General features: G+C 42.1%; 1 protein-coding gene across 12 annotated transcripts in view; it reads left to right on the top strand.

Moving 5' to 3' along the window:
- Window positions 1-20,378, top strand: part of LOC106567251 (rap1 GTPase-activating protein 1) — a 125,667-nt gene that overhangs the window by 22,288 nt on the left and 83,001 nt on the right. For 11 of the 12 annotated variants that reach the window (XM_045693190.2, XM_045693199.2, XM_045693198.2 and 8 more), the window contains exon 1: window positions 7,962-8,090. The exons of the other annotated variant lie outside the window; for it this stretch is intronic. In XM_045693190.2, the coding sequence (XP_045549146.1) occupies window positions 8,047-8,090 (44 nt within the window). In that variant the 5' untranslated portion in view covers window positions 7,962-8,046. Of the gene's footprint in view, window positions 1-7,961; window positions 8,091-20,378 lie in introns of those variants that run through there. 12 annotated transcript variants of the gene reach the window in all.

The following is a 20,378-nucleotide window of genomic DNA, read 5'->3' as shown; positions in this document are numbered from 1 at the left end:
GGGGGGACATTTTTGTTCATTTGGATAAACACTCCAAACAGCCTACACGACTGCTCGTAGGCATCCGCATGGTCCTAAAGCACACCTTTGCCTCGTTTTGTATCACATTCCAATGATAAAACTGGGGGGGGGGCATGTCCCCAGTGAAAGTTGAGCCCATGCGTCTATGTATTAACTATTTGACTCTTTAAACCTGGAGAATATAAAAAGTTGTTGGCTAAAGGATTCAATGATGCAATGGTCCCAGCAGGCCTGCCCTGGTTAGCCTAGTGCTGAAAGTTTGTTTGTGAACCCAAGTGATTGATATTGTTTGGCCTGCCTCTTAACACATTAAACGTCTCCACAGGGAAAATTGGATTTCTTTTAAAAGGGATAGAAATGATGAATGCAGGTCCCGGGCCTGATATAAAGGCACTGCACACACAAAGCTGCTTGTTTCTTTAGCGTGTGCTTCTCTCCAGCTCAGGCCTGATTTATTCCTCAAGGGCAGAGTATGTGAGCAGAGTTGAGTGGTCAGAAATACTGCTCATCGGTAGTGGAGCGGTGCTTATGCACCACTCCAGCGCTCCATGTCCTTTCCAACTGCTCAGCTAAAAACCGCTCCGCACTCAAAAAAAACAAACTTGTCACTCCAAATTCGCTCCATTCATTAAAATCACAATTTAAGTGAAAAGTATTTCAATAAACATGAAAAGGTGAATGTAAGAAGCGCTTATCATTTCAAATAGACGGCATGTCATATTAAACAGCATATAAACACAATAGGTCAGGAGCCAGACAGGGAGCCTAAAAAGCAACGAAAATGAAATATTTATTCTAAATTATTTCAATTATGTCAAGGCTAAAGCCTACAAAGAAATACATTGTGAAGTGAGTGCGACACAATAGGCTGCTAGGGACGTAAAGCTCTCAGCATTTTAACAACATTTTGTTGTATTAAATCATTATAGTCTATAAATTGCGCATGTAGGCTAATTTCTTACTTAGAATTAAATGCAAATTAAACAAAAAATGCCTTATTATGTTCAGTCTACAGTGCCTTGGAATTCAATTTTAGAAGGTTTGGCCAGTCTGTGCCTTCAGGCTCATGTGATGGTGCCTGGAGAGCAGGCCAGGAGCCTTGCAGAGCCACTGGGGATGCTAAACACCCTTTTGGGCCACTCTTGCCAGGCTGGGCAGAGATGCAGAGGTGTTTTTTTAATCTTTCAATAGGAAGTCCTAATGGTTTTTAGGAGAAATAACCCAATCAAAATGAAAAGCTCCTTGAATGTGTGAATATGCCAGGCCTATTGGGCCAAAATCAATTATGACCTATTGTATAGATAATAGAACAAAATGAACTAAACTTTTAAGAGATCCGATTTTTTTTTTTTTTTGTTTATAAATACTTTGCTACAATGACACACTTACATGCTGACCACAATGCTTGTGCGCTTGTGTCCACGTGCATCATCATGCGCATGTTGATTTTTGTCCACCCATACCAGACACAATCAGGACACACAGGTTGAAATATCAAAATGAACTCTGAAACAACTATATTAATATGGGGGCAGGTCGAAAAGCATTAAACATTTATGTCAATTTAGCTAGATAGCTTGCTGTTGCTAGATAATTTGTCCTGGGATATAAACATTGGGTTGTTTTTTTTTACCTGAATTGCACAAGGTCCTCTACTCTACTCTGACAGTTAATCCACAAATAAAAGGGCAAACCGAGTTTGTTTCTAGTAATCTCTCCTCCTTCAGGCTTCTTCTTTTTTGGACTTTATATTGCAGTTGGCAACCAACTTTAAAGTGCATTATCACCACCAACTGGTCTGGGGTGTGGACCTCAGTTAATCTTTCCATCACCATGTGGGTAAATGCTCCTAAAAACCAATGAGGGGATGGGAGAGGCGGGACTTGCAGCGCGTCAAGCATCACAAATAGAACCAACTTCTGTTTTATCACCTGGCTACGCAGACGCGCGCGAGCAGTGTGGGTGCAATGATTGAATAACATGTATGTGTACATTTATTTTGCAACGCGCGCTGTGGTCAGCATGTGAGTTATCTACCCACCTCGTTCCTTTCTGCACATAGCAAGTAGGACTACACCATCATGCTTACAGGATTTCTTGAACTGCATTGTTGGTTAAGGGCTTGTAAGCATTTCAAGGTAAGGTCTACACCTGTTGTATTCGGCGCATGTGACAAATACAATTTGATTTGATTTTGATTTGATACGTGTCTTTTCAGATTATTTTTCACAATTATTATTTAGTTGTGGACACTATGTCACCGCACTCCCTTTCTCGCTCTTAGTCCTGCTCATCTTTGTTAGTCACTTTGAATTTGCACTTGTGTTTTATTAGTTTCTTTATGAAAATATTTTGCTAACTCATGACAGTAGCTAATGCAAGGGGCTATAGCAACACACAAGTGCATGCTGGGACAGGAATGCACTGAGCTCATGAAGTGTACGCTACTGGAGCGAAATTGGAGCGGGCGTGAAGGCCAACGCTCCAGCCTTTGGGAATCTCGCGCCACACTCCAGTCAAATTGGGCACACTCCACTCCAGCTCTGCTCCGCTCACATACTCTGCTCAAGAGCAAATGACCTGCTTGCCTGCTGAAACTGGAGCCCAATCTGCCTCAGCCCTCCCTGCCTCCCTCTATCTGCTCCACACAGCCAGACCAGATTGGAGATACATTATTGAATGCACGTGGCCTTATTTACACATTAACAGATTGCCAGTCTGAAGGAGGAGACAGGATGCTCCATTTACAACAGTGGATGTACTGTAATAAGACCGTCTATGCAGTGTGTTCACACTATACTTGTTTAATAAGGTATTCATTGATCAATGCGTGTTGTTGAGATTAAGTTATAATTGCGTTATTCTAACTTCGAAGTTTAAGGTGTCTGGCTCCCCACTTAGTTTTGAAGTTCAACTCTATATTTTGTAAAATGTACTGTTTCTTTTTCATTCTTGTTGTGTTATGATGTTTTGCTAGAGGGTGATATCAGTGGCGTGAATCAAAAGCCGTGTGAGTCTGAAGGAGAAGTTGGTTATCACTGAGGGATCTGTGCTTCTTTGTCCTTGTGAGGTTTCAAGACAAAAGAGCAGCCAGTCAGAGGACCTTTGGGGCTCCAGCCCTGTTGCTTCTGCTGTGATAGCACGCTCTGTCTGTCACTCTCATACACACACACACACACACACACACACACACACACACACACACACACACACACACTGCTTAGTTTAATATACTGCTAAAAAAAATAAAGGGAACACTTAAACAACACAATGTAACTCCAAGTCAATCACACTTCTGTGAAATCAAACTGTCCACTTAGGAAGCAACACTGATTGACAATACATTTCACATGCTGTTGTGCAAATGGAATAGACAACAGGTGGAAAATATAGGCAATAAGCAAGACACCCCCAATAAAGGAGTGGTTCTGCAGGGGGTGACCTCAGCCCCTTCTCAGTTCCTATGCTTCCTGGCTGATGTTTTGGTCACTTTTGAATGCTGGCGGTGCTTTCACTCTAGTGGTAGCATGAGACGGTGTCTACAACCCACACAAGTGGCTCAGGTCGTGCAGCTCATCCAGGATGGCACATCAATGCGAGCTGTGGCAAGAAGGTTTGCTGTGTCTGTCAGCGTAGTGTCCAGAGCATGGAGGCGCTACCAGGAGACAGGCCAGTACATCAGGAGACGTGGAGGAGGCCGTAGGAGGGCAACAACCCAGCAGCAGGACCGCTACCTCCGCCTTTGTGCAAGGAGGAGCAGGAGGAGCACTGCCAGAGCCCTGCAAAATGACCTCCTGCAGGCCACAAATGTGCATGTGTCTGCTCAAACGGTCAGAAACAGACTCCACGAGGGTGGTATGAGGGTCCGACGTCCACAGGTGGGGGTTGTGCTTACAGCCCAACACCATGCAGGCCGTTTGGCATTTGCCAGAGAACACCAAGATTGGCAAATTCGCCACTGGCGCCCTGTGCTCTTCACAGATGAAAGCAGGTTCACACTGAGCACGTGACAGACGTGACAGAGTCTGGAGACGCCGTGGAGAACGTTCTGCTGCCTGCAACATCCTCCAGCATGACCGGTTTGGCGGTGGGTCAGTCATGGTGTGGGGTGGCATTTCTTTGGGGGGCCGCACAGCCCTCCATGTGCTCACCAGCGGTAGCCTGACTGTCATTAGGTACCGAGATGAGATCCTCAGACCCCTTGTGAGACCATATGCTGGTGCGGTTGGCCCTGGGTTCCTCCTAATGCAAGACAAGGCTAGACCTCATGTGGCTGGAGTGTGTCAGCAGTTCCTGCAAGAGGAAGGCATTGATGCTATGGACTGGCCTGCCCGTTCTCCAGACCTGAATCCAATTGAGCACATCTGGGACATCATGTCTCGCTCCATCCACCAACGCCACGTTGCACCACAGACTGTCCAGGAGTTGGCGGATGCTTTAGTCCAGGTCTGGGAGGAGATCCCTCAGGAGACCATCCGCCACCTCATCAGGAGCATGCCCAGGCATTGTAGGGAGGTCATACAGGCACGTGGAGGCCACACACACTACTGAGCCTCATTTTGACTTGTTTTAAGGACATTACATCAAAGTTGGATCAGCCTGTAGTGTGGTTTTCCACTTTAATTTTGAGTGTGACTCCAAATCCAGACCTCCATGGGTTGATAAATTGGATTTCCATTGATTATTTTTGTGTGATGTTGTTGTCAGCACATTCAACTATGTAAAGAAAAAAGTATTTAATAAGATTATTTCTTTCATTCAGATCTAGGATGTGTTGTTTAAGTGTTCCCTTTATTTTTTTTAGCAGTGTATAATAATCTGAAAAGCAGACGTGGACCAGAACTTCCCAAAAGTCTTGTAGTGCTGCTGAATTGATAAAAAACGGAGGAAGTTTCAGTAGTCTGTTCTGTGCTGTAGTGCCAGAGAGAGGTCATTACTCACACTGGCTTTACAGTTTACACTGTAAAATGTTTACAGCCGTAGTGCTGCACATTACTGTTAGTGTATCTCAGCCGTCAATTAAAGAAATTGAGAAATTATTGGGAAAACTCGGAATCAACAACTTAAAGTGCCTTCAGAAACTATTCACACCCCTTGACTTTTTCCACATTTTGTTACAGCCTGAATTTAAAATGGATTACATTTAGATTTTTTGTCACTGGCCTACACACAATATCCCATAATTTCAAAGTGGAATTATGTTTCAGACATTTTTACAAATTAATTCAAAATGAAAAGCGGAAATCTCTTGAGTCAATAAGTATTCAACTCCTTTGTTATGCAAGCCTAAATAAGTTCAGGAGTACAAATGTGCTTAACAAGTCAAATGTAATAAGTTGCATGGACCCACTCTGTGTGGAATAAGAGCAGACATTGAATATCCCTTTGAGCATGGTGCAGTTATTAATTACACTTTGGATGGTGTATCAATACACCCAGTCACTACAAAGATATAGGCGTCCTTCCTAACTCAGTTGCCGGAGAGGAAGGAAACCGCTGGGGGATTTCACCATGAGGCCAATGGTGACTTTAAAACAGTTAAAGAGTTAAATGGCTGTGATAGGAGAAAACGTAGGATGGATCAACAACACTGTATATAGTTACTCCGCAATACTAACCTAATTTACAGAGGGAAAAGACAGAAACCTGTACAGAATCAAAAATATTCCAAAACATGCATCCTGTTTGCAACAAGGCACTAAAGTAATACTGCAAAAAATGTGGCAAAGCAATTCACTTTTTGTCCTGAATACAAAGTGTTATGTTTGGTGCAAATCCAATACAATACATCACTGAGTACAACTCTCCATATTTTCAAGCATATTGGTGGCTGTATCATGTTATTCAGGATAAAAGTTTTTCAGGATAAAAAATAAACAAAATGGAGCTAAGCACAGGCAAAAAAAACTGGTTCAGTCTGCTTTCCACCAGACACTGGGAGATTAATTCTTCTTTCAGCAGGACAATAACCTACACACAAGGCCAAATCTACACTGGAGTTGCTTTCCAAGAAAACAGCGAATGTTCTTGCGTGGCTGAGTTACAGTTTCTACTTGAAAATCTATGGCAAGACCTGAGAATGGTTGCCTAGCAATGATCAACAACCAATTTGGCAGTGCTTGAAGAATTCTGAAAATAATAATGTGTAAATGTTGCACAATCCAGGTGTGGAAAGCTCTTAGAGACTTACCCAGAAAGACTCACAGCTTTAATTGCTGCCAAAGGGGCTTCTACATAAGTATTGACTCAGGGGTCTGAATACTTATGTAAATTAGATATTTATGTATTTCTTATTCAAACATTTTTAAAAACAGGTTTTCACTTTGTCATTTTGGGTTACTGTGTGTAGAAGTGTGAGAGAAAAACATATTTTTTATCAACTTTGAATTCAGGCTGTAACACAAAATGTGGAATAAGTCAAGGTGCATGAAAACTTTCTGAAGGCACTGTGCGTTATTGGAGCAAACAGATGGTGTAACTGTATCTAATTGATTATGTTTGTTGATCAGTTACATTGATGCATTAAGTGCCTGTCCATCCAATTACAATGAGTACTCTACACTTATAGCATTGGACCTCACTGGCCCTAAGGGGAAAATGAGGAGCTAGATTGGGCAGTTTTGTCCCTGGTTCATGATGGAATTACTTCCAGTCAGATAGAATCTTATTCCAAAAAGAAAAGGTCTCTGTGTCCAATCCTACATTCACTTACAATGATGGCTTTTTGAATTCTGTAGGTAATTCACAGTACGTGTAGTTGTCTTTAGCATATTTAAAAATTAAGTGTTCTATATTGTCCAAAACTTGAATGTTGCTTGTATATAATGATCCAAGTTATGTTTTTGACTCTATTCTTGTGGTATCAATGATCCTGCTTTGCCAGTGAGTCAAGTGGAACTGTCTGCCAGAGGAGGTGGCTACTCTGGCCAAATATTTACTGCAGTTAATCAATAAAACCAATCACTATAGTGATACAGAGACACAGTGCTACAGGCTTTAACACTGGCTGGTATCAGCTCTAAACAGCCCTCCTGTATTACTAGGGTTGTACTATAGCAGGGTTCCCCCACTGAATTTGGCCTGCAGTGATTTTACTTTAAAAGAATAATATAAACAAATGTTTAACATTTTTAGGGGGGCATATAAGACTGTAAAAACACCAAATCAGTTCCAAGTCATTTTAATTTGGTTAAACTGTTCCAAAGTATTCCTGCACATAATAGAGAGATATACTGTAGATGTGATCATATACAAATGGAAGCAAGGTTTGAAATTATTATGTTTTAGTCAAATATTTGCGGTCAATTTCAAGTCTACAAATGATTATCCTTGATGATCCCTGTACTATAGTATACATTTTAAGGGAGGTTACTATATGTTGAGTGAGTAGTAAGTAGTAAGAGAGAGTGGTACTTCATCTTTTCTAGCTTTGATTCATATCTTGTAACTTGGAGCTCTTGGAACAGTTGACATCCTGGAGCTGGTGTGTGGTGTCTCTTTGTGAGAAGAGTAATGATCTGTTTGGCCTTATCAGTACAGCCACCGGCACTGGGTTGTTTGACCAGCTGCCTCAGAGAGAGAGACAGAAGGAGAGAGGGAGAGAGGGGGGGAGAGAGAGAGTGAAGAGTGAAAAACAAGTTCCGAGTAGATTGTGAAGATAAATAGCTGCATCATGTTTCTCACAACGTTGAACTTCTTGTTTTCTGTCATCTATGACATTACCTCCAATGACACTCCTTTTCTGTCCTCATCTACCTTGTATAAATAGTACTTTCATTATTTGTACCCATAAGCAAACTATTGAATTGTTCATTATCCCCCCCCCCCTATTTGTTAAGGAGGCATGAGAGGGGACGAGGGAGGGAGAGAGGGAGGGAGGGGCAGTGGAGCTGAGTGGACAGCCACACGCACTCCCTCTCTAACACACACAGTCAGCGTGAGGGAGTGAGTGACAGAGGTAGAGGCTCCATTCAGTGCTGAGTTGACTCACTCACTGTTGGTCTACTTCCCGCCCCATTAGCCGGCATGCCGCAGAGAAAGAGGAGTTTCACTTTTGGAGCGTATGGAGGGTAAGAGGGAATACGGTTCTCATTTACAGAGCTGAGCTGCTCAAACTACCTCTGCACAGCACTTTTTACTGTGTGTGTGTGTGTGTGTGTGTGTGTGTGTGTGTGTGTGTGTGTGTGTGTGTGGGGGGGGGGGGGGGCGGGCATGTGTCAGCCTGCCTGCTTTTCACCAAGGGATGTGATTTCTGCTTGAATAGATTATTAGTCTTTCCTCTGTGCTTGTTAAAAACCATTCCGTGCTACCATGTACATTACAATGCAGTTGACCCTGGTTGTGCATTATTTAACATCAGCTATGACAGACAGACTCATCACCAGCTAAACCCTGATTTCCTGACTGACTGATAGTCCCAGGAAGCTTGGTAGGTTGCAGAGTGGTGAGGAGGGAGAGAACAGTGTTTCCCTGGAAGCTGCACAGACAGGGACTCTGATAGAATAAGCCAGTGTAAAGAACATCGTAGAGGGAGGCAGGCCCATGAGAGCTGAGGGTATGATTGAGTTTGGATTGAATTAGAGTAGACAGTGTGGCTCACTTTGCAGTTAAACACACACACGCACACACACACACACACACACGCACACACACACACACACACACGGACAGGTTGTTAACTGTAAACAAATCAGAGTGTATTTACTCAATCTGTCAAGCGATGTTGATTTGATTGACTCTCTTTATGCAAATCGTTGCCTCTCAGATAAGCAGAGTCTGTATGCAGTTTGTGTGTCGACACGTGTGTTTATGAAGTCTTCTATGTCTCTGTGTTGTACTGTACAGTATCCTAGAATTCCCAGTAACAGCTAAGTGTAGATGGAGCTCTCAGGTGGCTGTAGTCTCCCCTCTGACTTTACTGGATACTCCCCTATAGACAGAGACTATGTAGGAATTTACACCACATTCAACAGGTGCTCTATGGTATGTATGAATAGCTTCTCTCAAGGACAAGTTGTGGGTGTGTGTCATTCAGTCTGGGCAACCCTGAGGAGTAGAGATTATTCCACTTGCTTGTCGAAAACAGATTAGAAATAATTAGGAGGATTTTAACTGTAGATCTGTTTGCTATGACAGGAAAACGACTTGGCATAGTTCTTTTTGGTATTGGCCTTGCACTTTGTACTTTTGGCATTTTGAAAGGTCAGTCTGATTTCCCACATCACCAGGTGGCATCAGCTTATCCTGGCGCTTGCATCCCATTGGCATTCACTGTGAGGAATTAAACTATTCTGTTGTCTACAGAGTGGTATTTCCGGGACTCGACTTTGTCTAATTTAAATGTCAGAAAAGCAGCTTCTCGACTCAAAACCAGGGCTTCCAACACCAGTTGTCACATCATCCTGTAGAGGTTTTTAGTTTCAACCTCATGTAAGATATTTCTTGAGGTACATTTCATGGCTACTGATATTGATATGCTATCCTCTCAGAATGTACCAGTCTGTTCACAATCCAAAGGACTTAGAGTGTAGCCAGCACCAGGATTCCCCATTCTAAACTATGTTTATGGCATTGGGAAGAAATCTACAGTTGAAGTCGGAAGTTTACTTACACTTAGGTTGGAGTGATTAAAACTCTTTTTTCAACCACTCCACAAATTTCTTGTTTACAAACTATAGTTTTGCCAAGTCGGTTAGGACATCTATCTACTTTGCATGACACAAGTAATTTTTCCAACAATTGTTTACAGACAGATTATTTCACTTATAATTCACTGTATCACAATTCCAGTGGGTCAGAAGTTTACATATGCTAAGTTGACTTGGAAAATTCCAGAAAATGATGTCATGGCTTTAGAAGCTTCTGATAGGCTAATTGACATCATTTGAGTCAATTGGAGGTGTACCTGTGGATGTATTTCAAGGCCTACCTTCGAACTCAGTGCCTCTTTGCTTGACATCATGGGAAAATCAAAAGAAATCAGCCAAGACCTCAGAAAAAGAATTTTAGACCTCCACAACTCTGGTTCATTCTTGGGAGTCATTTCCAAATGCCTGAAGGTACCACATTCATCTGTACAAACAATAGTACGCAAGTATAAACACCATGGGACCACGCAGCTGTCATACCGCTCAGGAAGGAGACGCATTCTGTCTCCTAGAGATGAACGTACTTTGGTGCGAAAAGTCCGAATCAGTCCCAGAACAACGGTAAAAGAGCTTGTGAAGATGCTGGAGGAAACATGTACAAAAGTATCTATATCCACAGTAAAACGAGTCCAGTATCGACATAACCTGAAAGGCCGCTCAGCAAGGAAGAAGCCACTGCTCCAAAACCGCCATAAAAAAAGCCAGACTACGGTTTGCAACTGCACATGGGGACAAAGATTGTACTTTTTGGAGAAATGTCCTCTGGTCTGATGAAACAAAAATAGAACTCTTTGGCCATAATGACCATCGTTATGTTTGGAGGAAAAAGGGGGCGGCTTGCAAACCGAAGAACACCATCCCAACCGTGAAGCACGGGGGTGGCAGCATCCTGTTGTGGGGGTGCTTTGCTGCAGGAGGGACTGGTGCACTTCAGAAAATAGATGGCATCACGAGGCAGGAAAATTATGTGGATATATTAAAGCAACATCTCAAGACATCAGTCAGGAAGTTAAAGCTTGGTCGCAAATGGGTCTTCCAAATGGACAATGACCCCAAGCATACTTCCAAAGTTGTGTCAAAATGGCTTAAGGACAACAAAGTCAAGGTATTGGAGTGGCCATCAAAAAACCCTGACCTCAATCCTATAGAAAATGTGTGGGCAGAACTGAAAAAGCATGAGCAAGGAGGCCTACAAACCTGACTCAGTTACACCAGCTCTGTCAGGAGGAATGGGCCATAATTCACCCAACTTATTGTGGGAAGCTTGTGGAAGGCTATGCGAAACGTTTGACCCAAGTTAAACAATTTAAAGGCTATGCTACCAAATACTAAGTGAGTGCATGTAAACTTCTGACCCACTGGGAATGTGATGAAAGAAATAAAAGCTGAAATAATTCTTTCTACTATAATTCTGACATTTCACATTCTTAAAATAAAGTGGTGATCCTAACTGACCTAAGACAGGGAATTTTTATTAGGATTAAATGTCAGGAATTGTGAAAAACGGAGTTTTTAAAAGTATTTGGCTAAGGTGTATGTCAACTTCCAACTTCAACTGTACATGACAGAGTATACATTACAGTTCCTTTCTGCCTAGCTGCAAGAGGTTTTAATGGGGGTGTGGTTTTGGGGGTCACAGTTGAGACTGTTCTGAGATGATCTTACCAGACGTGTGAATGTAATGCTGATCTGAAGTTCTTAGTAGAGACCCATAAACGTTCATCGGTCTTCTGCTGTCCTTCCTACTATTTGAGAGATGTTATATGTATATTCTGTGGTGTTGCATTAGTCAGTCCTTCTCAGTTCCTCTTTTTTAAGGGGTTTCTTTAGGCCTGTTTTCTCCATGCAGGGGATTTTGTGTAGACTAGACATGGGTTATGGCTTGGTTTCCCCCGATCAAACCAGCCCAATACATGGTGAGACTCAGTCATATCCTAAATGAGAGACAGTTACATTTGTTGTCCCTCTGTACTCTCCTCCATGTTGTCGTCTCCTCCATGGTCTCTCCCTCAGCACACATCTCACAGCCCCCTTCCTCATACAGTCTTAATGGGACTCATGAAATAAACAGGGAAGTATGTCTTTGTCCCAGATCAGAACACTCTCTCTCCACTGGGCACAGACGTCAATTCATAATCTATTCCACGTTGGTTCAACATCATTTAATTGAAATGAACAGAAGAGTACATGGAAACAACATTTAAATTACGTGGAAACAACATTGATTCAACCAGTGTGTGCCCAGTGGGTCATCTACCCCATGGCCCAAGATCACAGAACCACAGACAGAGAGGCTGCATGCGCTCGCTGTGGATTTTTACTCTCCTGTTCTTTTGTCTACAGTGCAATGTAAAGCACTAAGGGAAAAAAGAGAAGGATTAGTGTGTGTAGTCCAGGGTTCTCCAACTGGTGGTCTTATGAATTTTCCTTGTTGGATATAAAAGACTGTAAAAACACCAGAAAATCATCGGCAAGTATTCCCACGCATAATAAAGAGACACGAGGGGGTGTGGTATATGGCCGTTTTATATACCGCAGCTCAGGGCTGTTCTTAAGCACGACGCATCGCAGAGTGCCTGGACACAGCCCTTAGCTATGTTATATTGGCCATATACCACAACCCCGAGCTGCTTTATTGCTATTATAAACTGGTTACCAACGTAATTAATTAATTAATTGTCATACTCGTGGTATACGGTCTGATATACCACGACTGTCAGCCAATCAGCATTCAGGGCTCGAACCACCCAGTTTATAATATGCTTTAGTCAAATATTCTATCCGTTTGGGCTTCTTGCGGTCAATTTGCAATCTACAAATTATTTGTAATTATGTTATGCAACCCTGATCATCCGCACAAGAACAAAACGGCCGCGGATGAATGTACATGATGATCTCTGGTGTAGACTCTGTTCAAGAACAAACAAGTGGAAAGGGACATTGTTGTGAATGTGGATCAGACCAACAGCAAATGATATTCTAAGCAGTCAGCTGATTTGAGTAGAGCAGCTTCCTCCAATGATATTCCCGGTCAGTTGATGAACAGATGCCTTACAATTTAATGTTGTTTAGGAGCAATACTCATCTACAGTACAAGAACAGCCTGTCTCTTTCTTATGAGAGGGTTGTATCCAACCTTGTGGGTTTTAGTTTTTAAATGATTCAATTCTCTAGTCTCTACAGAACACAAAAACAACATGGAGTGGGTGTCTTTTCTTTGTCCTGATGGTCAAGTTTGCATGACAAAAGATCATCGGGAAGGCAAAGCCTCTTGAGTTTTAGAGACTGTTCAAGTGGCTCTCTCAGGGCAGGGGCAAAACAAACAGGATATCTAGGCCATACAAGAGGGCTGGAGAGGGTTCCATTCAAACACTGTGAACAGTAATCATATTCACACTGACATTCACATATTTATTCACAACGGAAAGCTACCCTGCTTTGGAGAAAAAGGGGGAAGCATAGGTTGAACTAGGATGTACATACAGTAGGCTACCCTTAGGGCTAGATACCTTGCTTAAGATTGATGTAAAAAAGAAAAAATCCACTGGGGCTGAGTTGCTTGATCCTATCTTGCTGCAGCTTTCTACTCCCCTGATTGTGGAGTCAGTGACACATATATTTTTAATCTGACGATTATCTCTGATGCTATCCCCCAGGGTTTGGAAGGTGGCCCGTGTGCTCCCTCTTTCGAAATTGTCTTGCCTATCCAAAACCTTTGAATCATTAATCAACTGTCAGCTTAGATCTTTCCTAGCTACGAGATGTATAGCAGCATCTCTGCTGCAACTTTGGTGTTAAATGATGTGGTAAAGGGTATGCATAAGAGGAAGTGCTGCGCTCTTTGACTTATCAAAGGCTTTTGATACTGTTGACGACTCTTTATTGATTCAAAGATTGTCTGTAATCAGTATGGATCTGGTGTCATGTAATTGGTTTGAAAATGACTTGACAGAAAGGACACAATGTGTTTTTTTCTGATTGTGTTCAGGTTTCCTTGATTTTACGAAAGGTGTCCCACAGGGATTGATTTTAGGTCTTGTACTTTTTACTGTATATAAACAATGTTGGTCTATCTGCAAAAAAAGCGTAACATACACCTGTATGCAGAGGTTTATCATAGCGCACTATGCTTTATTACGGGCGATAGGTTCAGTACATTTAAGACATTTACATTTAAGTCATTTAGCAGACGCTCTTATCCAGAGCGACTTACAAATTCTGTATTAGACATCACTGAATTCTGTATTAGAAAATAGGTTGGCCCTCTTTGAAGTCTCATAGATCGATGCATTGCACTCTTTTTGGTTATACTGTAAAGCCCTATTGCATAAACTTCTGCCGTACCTTACTTCATTGATAATATACAGACATACGAGATACCAGACCCGGTCTCAGGGATGGCTAACTCAGAAGGGATCTCCAATCTCCACTGAGTTAGGTAAATCTCATTTTAGTTTTTTTGCACCTTACTTGTGGAATAATCTCCAAGGCTCTCTAAAATTGGATGAAATGGTGCCTCTGCGGCAGGGGTGTCAAACAAATTTTGGTTGTACAGTGCATTCAGAAAGTATGCAGACACCTTGACTTTTTCCACATTTTGTTACTTTACAGCCTTATTCTAAAATGGTGTCAGTACTCACTAGGAGTGGTGGGGTGAAGTCAGGCGCAGGAGACCAAATATGCAATAGTAGAGCGTTTTATTTCCAGGGTCCAAACCACCATGAACAGGCATGAATAAGGAAAACCCAACCAGACAAAAATGTCCACCCCAAAAGGGCCGGAACGCAGTCCAGAATAAAACGCCAGTCCACAATAGAAAAAGGAGAAATACGTAACCCCCAAACCCACGACAGGTAACACGAAACAATCCCGCACAAAACCCAACCTAGAACAGCAAGACTAAATAACCCACTAATGAACTCAACTCAAAACAGGTGCAACACAAGACAGACAAAACTAAACGAAAAGGGAAACGGGGATCGGTGGCAGCTAGTAGGCCGGCGACTACGACCGCCGAGCGCCGCCCGAACAGGAAGAGGAGCCAGCTTCGGTAGAAGTCGTGACAAATGGATTAAATAAAAAAACGAATCCTCATCAATATACACAAAATACCCTATAATGTCAAAGTGAAAACTGCAAATCTATTAAAAATAAAAAACAGAAAACCTTATTTACATAAGTATTCAGACCCTTTGCTATGAGACTCAAAATTGAGCTCAGGTGCATCCTGTTTCCATTGATCATCCTTGAGATGTTTCTCCAACTTGATTGGAGTCCACCTGTGGTAAATTCAATTGATTTTGAGAGGATTTGGAAAGGCACACACCTGTCTATATAAGGTCCCACAGTTGACAGTGCATGTCAGAGCAAAAACCAAGCCATGAGGTTGAAGGAATTGTCTATAGAGCTCCGAGACAGGATTGTGTCAAGGCACAGATCTGGGGATGGGTACCAAAAACTGTCTGCAGCATTGAAGGTCCCCGAGAACACAGTGGCCTCCATCATTCTTAAATGGAAGAAGTTTGGAACCACCAAGACTCTTCCTATAACTGGCCGCCCGGCCAAACTGAGCAATCAGGGGAGAAGGGCCTTGGTCAGGGAGGTGACCAATAACCCAATGGTCAGTCTGACAAAGCTCTAGAGTTCCTCTGTGGAGATGGGAGAACCTTCCAGAAGGACAACCATCTCTGCAGCACTCCACCAATCAGGTCATTATGGTAGAGTGGCCAGACGGAAGCCACTCCTCAGTAAAAAGGCACATGACAGCCTGCTTGGAGTTTTCCAAAAGACACTTAAAGGACTCAGACCATGAGAAACAAGATTCTCTGGCCTGATGCTACCAAGACTGAACTCTTTGGCCTGAATGCCAAGCATCACGTCTGGAGTAGACCTGGCACCGTCCCTACGGTGAAGCATGGTGGTGGCAGCATCATGCTGTGGGGATGTTTTTCAGCGGCAGGGACTGGGAGACTAGTCAGGATCGAGGGAAAGATGAACAGAGCATGTGTTTGTCTGTCCGTCTCAGAGGTGACTGGACTGATCTGTTATGGCAGGGCTAGCGACAGCATAGCCTACCAGCATAGCCATGGTTTGCTCTGGTACCATTGTGTGTTCACAGTCCCAGCCACACTGTACTCCACTGTATTGGAGCATCAATGTGCACATTCAGCCACTTCACTCTCATTTACTCAGTCAATGGGCTCATTTAGCTGCCCACATTATACAGTACAGTCAGCCTGCTGGCCTTGGACCTGGGCTCATTCACTATTGTTGTTGGCCAATATTTGTTTGTCAGACATTGAATGGGAGGATGGTGTGGCATCCATTTGTCCAGAGGCTTTTTGTGATTCTTTCCAATCTATTTTTATGAGAAGTTTCTATTTCCATCACAGTCATTCTAGTCAGTTGAATAGTGGAAGTGTGGATGATAGAATCAGCTTTATTCCGCTTTATTGAAATGCAGAATAGACGTTCAACCACTTCTACAATAGGTTAGACATTCAACCACCTCTAGATATTCAGCCACCTTTTATTTTACTGAACTCTATTGTATACAGAACATCTGGCCTTTGAATTCATAGTTACCATACCTTTAGAAATCCCATGTTCATAATGCAAATGATGTGTGAACGAGAGCACAATGTCAGCTTTAATTAGTTTACATGGGGAATATACTTCACAAGTCATTATTCCAGGCTTTCCCCAAAAATGTAAAAAAAAAATAAAAAACATACAATTATTTTGTACTGTATCTTTCGTCTAATTAATAAATAAATGTCCTTCAATTCACAAGAGGCTGAATGTATCTCACCGGAGAAAGCATCAGGGTGAACGAAACAGTGACCCTCTGTCTCAGTATGTGTAGCGTATCTATCTGATGCTGTCTGGTCAGAAAGAGTATGACATTGTTGCCGCCCGTAGCATTGACTGCAAGGGAAGCCAGCGAGCATTTGTCCTCCCTTGATAAAAAATAAATAATAGCCAATCACCGTTGAGCTAAACTGAGTGAGCTCAGCTGTGAATGGTCCTGGCACACCAACAAAAATAAAAGTGTCAAGGGAAGCCAGTTTGGATTTGGCATCTGACCAATCACATCACAAGTCAAACGTCATTATTGACAGTAATAAATAAAATTGTTGCATCTCATTGTGTTGTTGTCCTCAGGTGGCTAGCCTCTAGCTAAAATTGTCCCTTTCCTAAATTACCCATCGATGGAGTTAGGGATTTGGACATGTGGATGTACTTAATTCTCTGTACTGGACAAGGATTATAATGGTGATTCTGATCCAACCATTAATTCATACATTGTGCCCCTGGCCTGAGAGGATGGAAGTTCAACACATTAATTGAACTAAATCGTCTTTGGTATCTTTTAGTTGTCACTGTATTAGAATAAGCAAAGGTGAGATGATGTTGAAATGGTGCTGGAATAGTGGAGGCAGCGCCTGTTTTCTTTGCGACTTGCGGTAACTCTCTGTTGTTCTAAATCAATAGTTGCTTCGTAGTCCAAAAATGACGGAAACATTACCTGCTTGACCATGCTGTAGGTCATATAACTGTTACAAGCAATCTGTTTTGTGGACTTCACTACAAGATGTTGCTCTCCGGTTTTGTACTAAAATAAATGTGTGGTTGAATTTATTCTGCCACTGTGTATTCTTATTGTCTCGGACTTAGGCCTATATATCATGGTGCCAAGTTATATGAACTAGCAGGTTAGAGAGCAAACAACGCAATTCTCACAACACCTAGGTTGCAATATGGCTTTTTTTTCTGGATTGGCTTCCCCAGTGATTTTATCCACTCACCGCTACTGCATTATTCCAATGTTATTCTGCATTTCAAATGATCATCAAATGAAAAATAGATGGAACAAGTCCTGGTAGTGTTCCTATTCTGTAACCAATACACTGGAGCTAGAAGAAGACAGTTGTTTGAGCTTTCAGCTGAATTCTCTTACAATCCCCTCACGACCTCCTTTGCAATCTTGCCCGGTGATGACTCAATTGCTTAAATTGACTTTATAATAAGTGTTGGCATAAGTTATTTTAGAAAATGACATTTCTGTGGAATTGTGTGTATTACGCTGTTGCCTGAAGTGCCATCCCATGTCATGGTGGAAGCAATGTGAGGGCCCTGCTGTGCTCCACCTGTGTTTCTCTATGGGACAGTGAATCATCTCACAAATATAAGACAAGGTGGAAAATGGTCAATTGAAATCTGAGGGACAGGTAAAGACCTAAACTTTAACACTGGCAACTTCTTGGATGCTACGCCATTCTAGGTTTGGGCCAGTATCTGTCTGTGAGACTAGCCTCAAGCTGTCTTTTCCTCGCTGTTTCCATGGAAACGACTAGCTTATTTTTAAGCAATAAGGTCTAAGGGGGTGTGGTATATGACCAATATACTGTACCACGGCTAAGGGCTGTTCTTTCACTATCAGTCCCGAGACGTCAGCAAAAACCGGCTTTTCATTTATCTGCTTGTCCAGCTTTAATATTTAGCCTCACATTGAAGTGTTGTACCATTTTCTTTTCAGGACAACCAGGGCTACAAGTACAACACAAAACAATTTGACATAAACAGTTGCATTCATGATTTTATTGACATAAGGTCTGCCAAAGCAAAAACCTGATAAAAAATGTATTTATATGAATGCTGTAAGTACAGAGATGGTTTTCTCAGTGGAAAATGAATATCCAACTAGTCAGTGACAACTGTGTGGAGTTTGGAGTTCGTGACAGCAACTATGTGAGCTTATTACAGTATTACAGACACTATGTCCTGGGATTTCCTATGATCTTCTATGTAGAAGAACCCCTTACCTTCTAACGACTATTGTGTAGCTTGTGAGCATCATAGAGCAAAGCATGTTACACGTTCATGTTCGTGGGAGCCTCAGCTTTTCATATATTTTAATAGTTTGTAGCTCAAACCATTCTGACTCGTTAGATGTTTTTGTAAAAAAAGAACCTTCCTTGGGCCCCTTCGGGATCCGCCCTTGTCTCACAAACACCGCTCTTGCTAAGCCCCCACTAATCACACATACAGTTGAAGTCAGAAGTTTACATACACTTAGGTTGGAGTCATTAAAACTAGTTTTTCAACCACTCCACAAATTTCTTGTTAACAAACTATAGTTTTGGCAAGTCTGTTAGGACATCTACTTTGTGCATGACACAAGTCATTTTTCCAACAATTGTTTACAGACAGATTATTTCACTTATAATTCACTGTATCACAATTCCATTGGGTCAGAAGTTTGCATACACTAAGTTGACAGAAAATTCCAGAAAATGATGTCAAGGCTTTAGAAGCTTCTAATTGGTTAATTTACATCATTTGAGTCAATTGGAGGTGTACCTGTGGATGTATTTCAAGGCCTACCTTTAAACTCAGTGCCTCTTTGCTTGACCTCATGGGAAAATCAAAAGAAATCAGCCAAGACCTCAGAAAAAAATTGCTGCAGGAGGGACTGGTGCACTTCAGAAAATAGATGACATCATGAGGCAGGAAAATTATGTGGATATATTGAAGCAACATCTCAAGACATCAGTCAGGAAGTTAAAGCTTGGTCGCAAATGGGTCTTCCAAATGGACAATGACCCCATGCATACTTCCAAAATTGTGGCAAAATGGCTTAAGGACAACAAAGTCAAGGTATTGGAGTGGCCATCACAAAGCCCTGACCTCAATACCATAGAAAATTTGTGGGCAGAATTGAAAAAGCGTGTGCGAGCAAGGAGGCCTACAAACCTGACTCAGTTACACCAGCTCTGTCAGGAGGAATGGGCCAAAATTCACCCAACTTATTGTGGGAAGCTTGTGGAAGGCTACACAAAACATTTGAACCAAGTTAAACAATTTAAAGGCAACCAAATACTAATTGAGTGTATGTAAACTTCTGACCCACTGGGAATGTAATGAAAGAAATAGAAGCTGAAATAAATCATTCTTTCTACTATTATTCTGACATTTCACATTCTTAAAATAAAGTGGAGATCCTAACTGACCTAAGACAGGGAATTTTTACTAGGATTAAATGTCAGGAATTGTGAAAAACTGAGTTTAAATGTATTTGGCTAAGGTGTATGTAAACTTCTGACTTCATCTGTAACACTGGTTGGTACCAACAGATGCAAGAATTATACAAATCTAATGGTACAACCCAGAAGTCTGTAGCTCAAATAACCTATGTTTAAGACGGTTTAGAAGTCCTAAATCACGCCAGCGTGATGGTGGGACTCATTGGGTTAAGATACCTGACTGTGGAGGAGAGGCATGAAGAAACAGTATTCTTGTTTGGATCAGGTGTATTTTTTACCCTCGTAGCCGTTTCACACCACCTGCAGATCTGCAGTCCATGTGTGTATTTACCTGAGCTCTACTCAACCATGACTTCTTACTTTAACAAGAGACTTCACTAAAGCCACAGTACCTCTTTGCTTTGGGGCCATGTGGTGCAAAGCGTGTTAGTTTGGACATGGCCAGGCAAACAGGCTGAGAATGTGAAAATCCAGTATGACTCAGACTCGTATTATAATGCATATGCTGCCTTGCCCCAAACACTCCATCATGCTCGGAGTCAGAGAGACAAACAGAAAGTACTGTTGTCCTGCTGGTAAAGGTGAAGGCTATGCATCACCATTTAGAGCATGGGTGTCAAACTCATTCCATGGAGGGCCTAGTGTCAGTTAAAACCTAGACAAC

This window comes from Salmo salar, chromosome 13 (assembly GCF_965601325.2).
Source record: "Salmo salar chromosome 13, fSalSal1, whole genome shotgun sequence".
Taxonomy (NCBI): domain Eukaryota; kingdom Metazoa; phylum Chordata; class Actinopteri; order Salmoniformes; family Salmonidae; genus Salmo; species Salmo salar.
The sequence above is the reverse complement of the archived record's forward strand: the minus strand, read 5'-3'. Positions and strand labels throughout refer to the sequence as shown.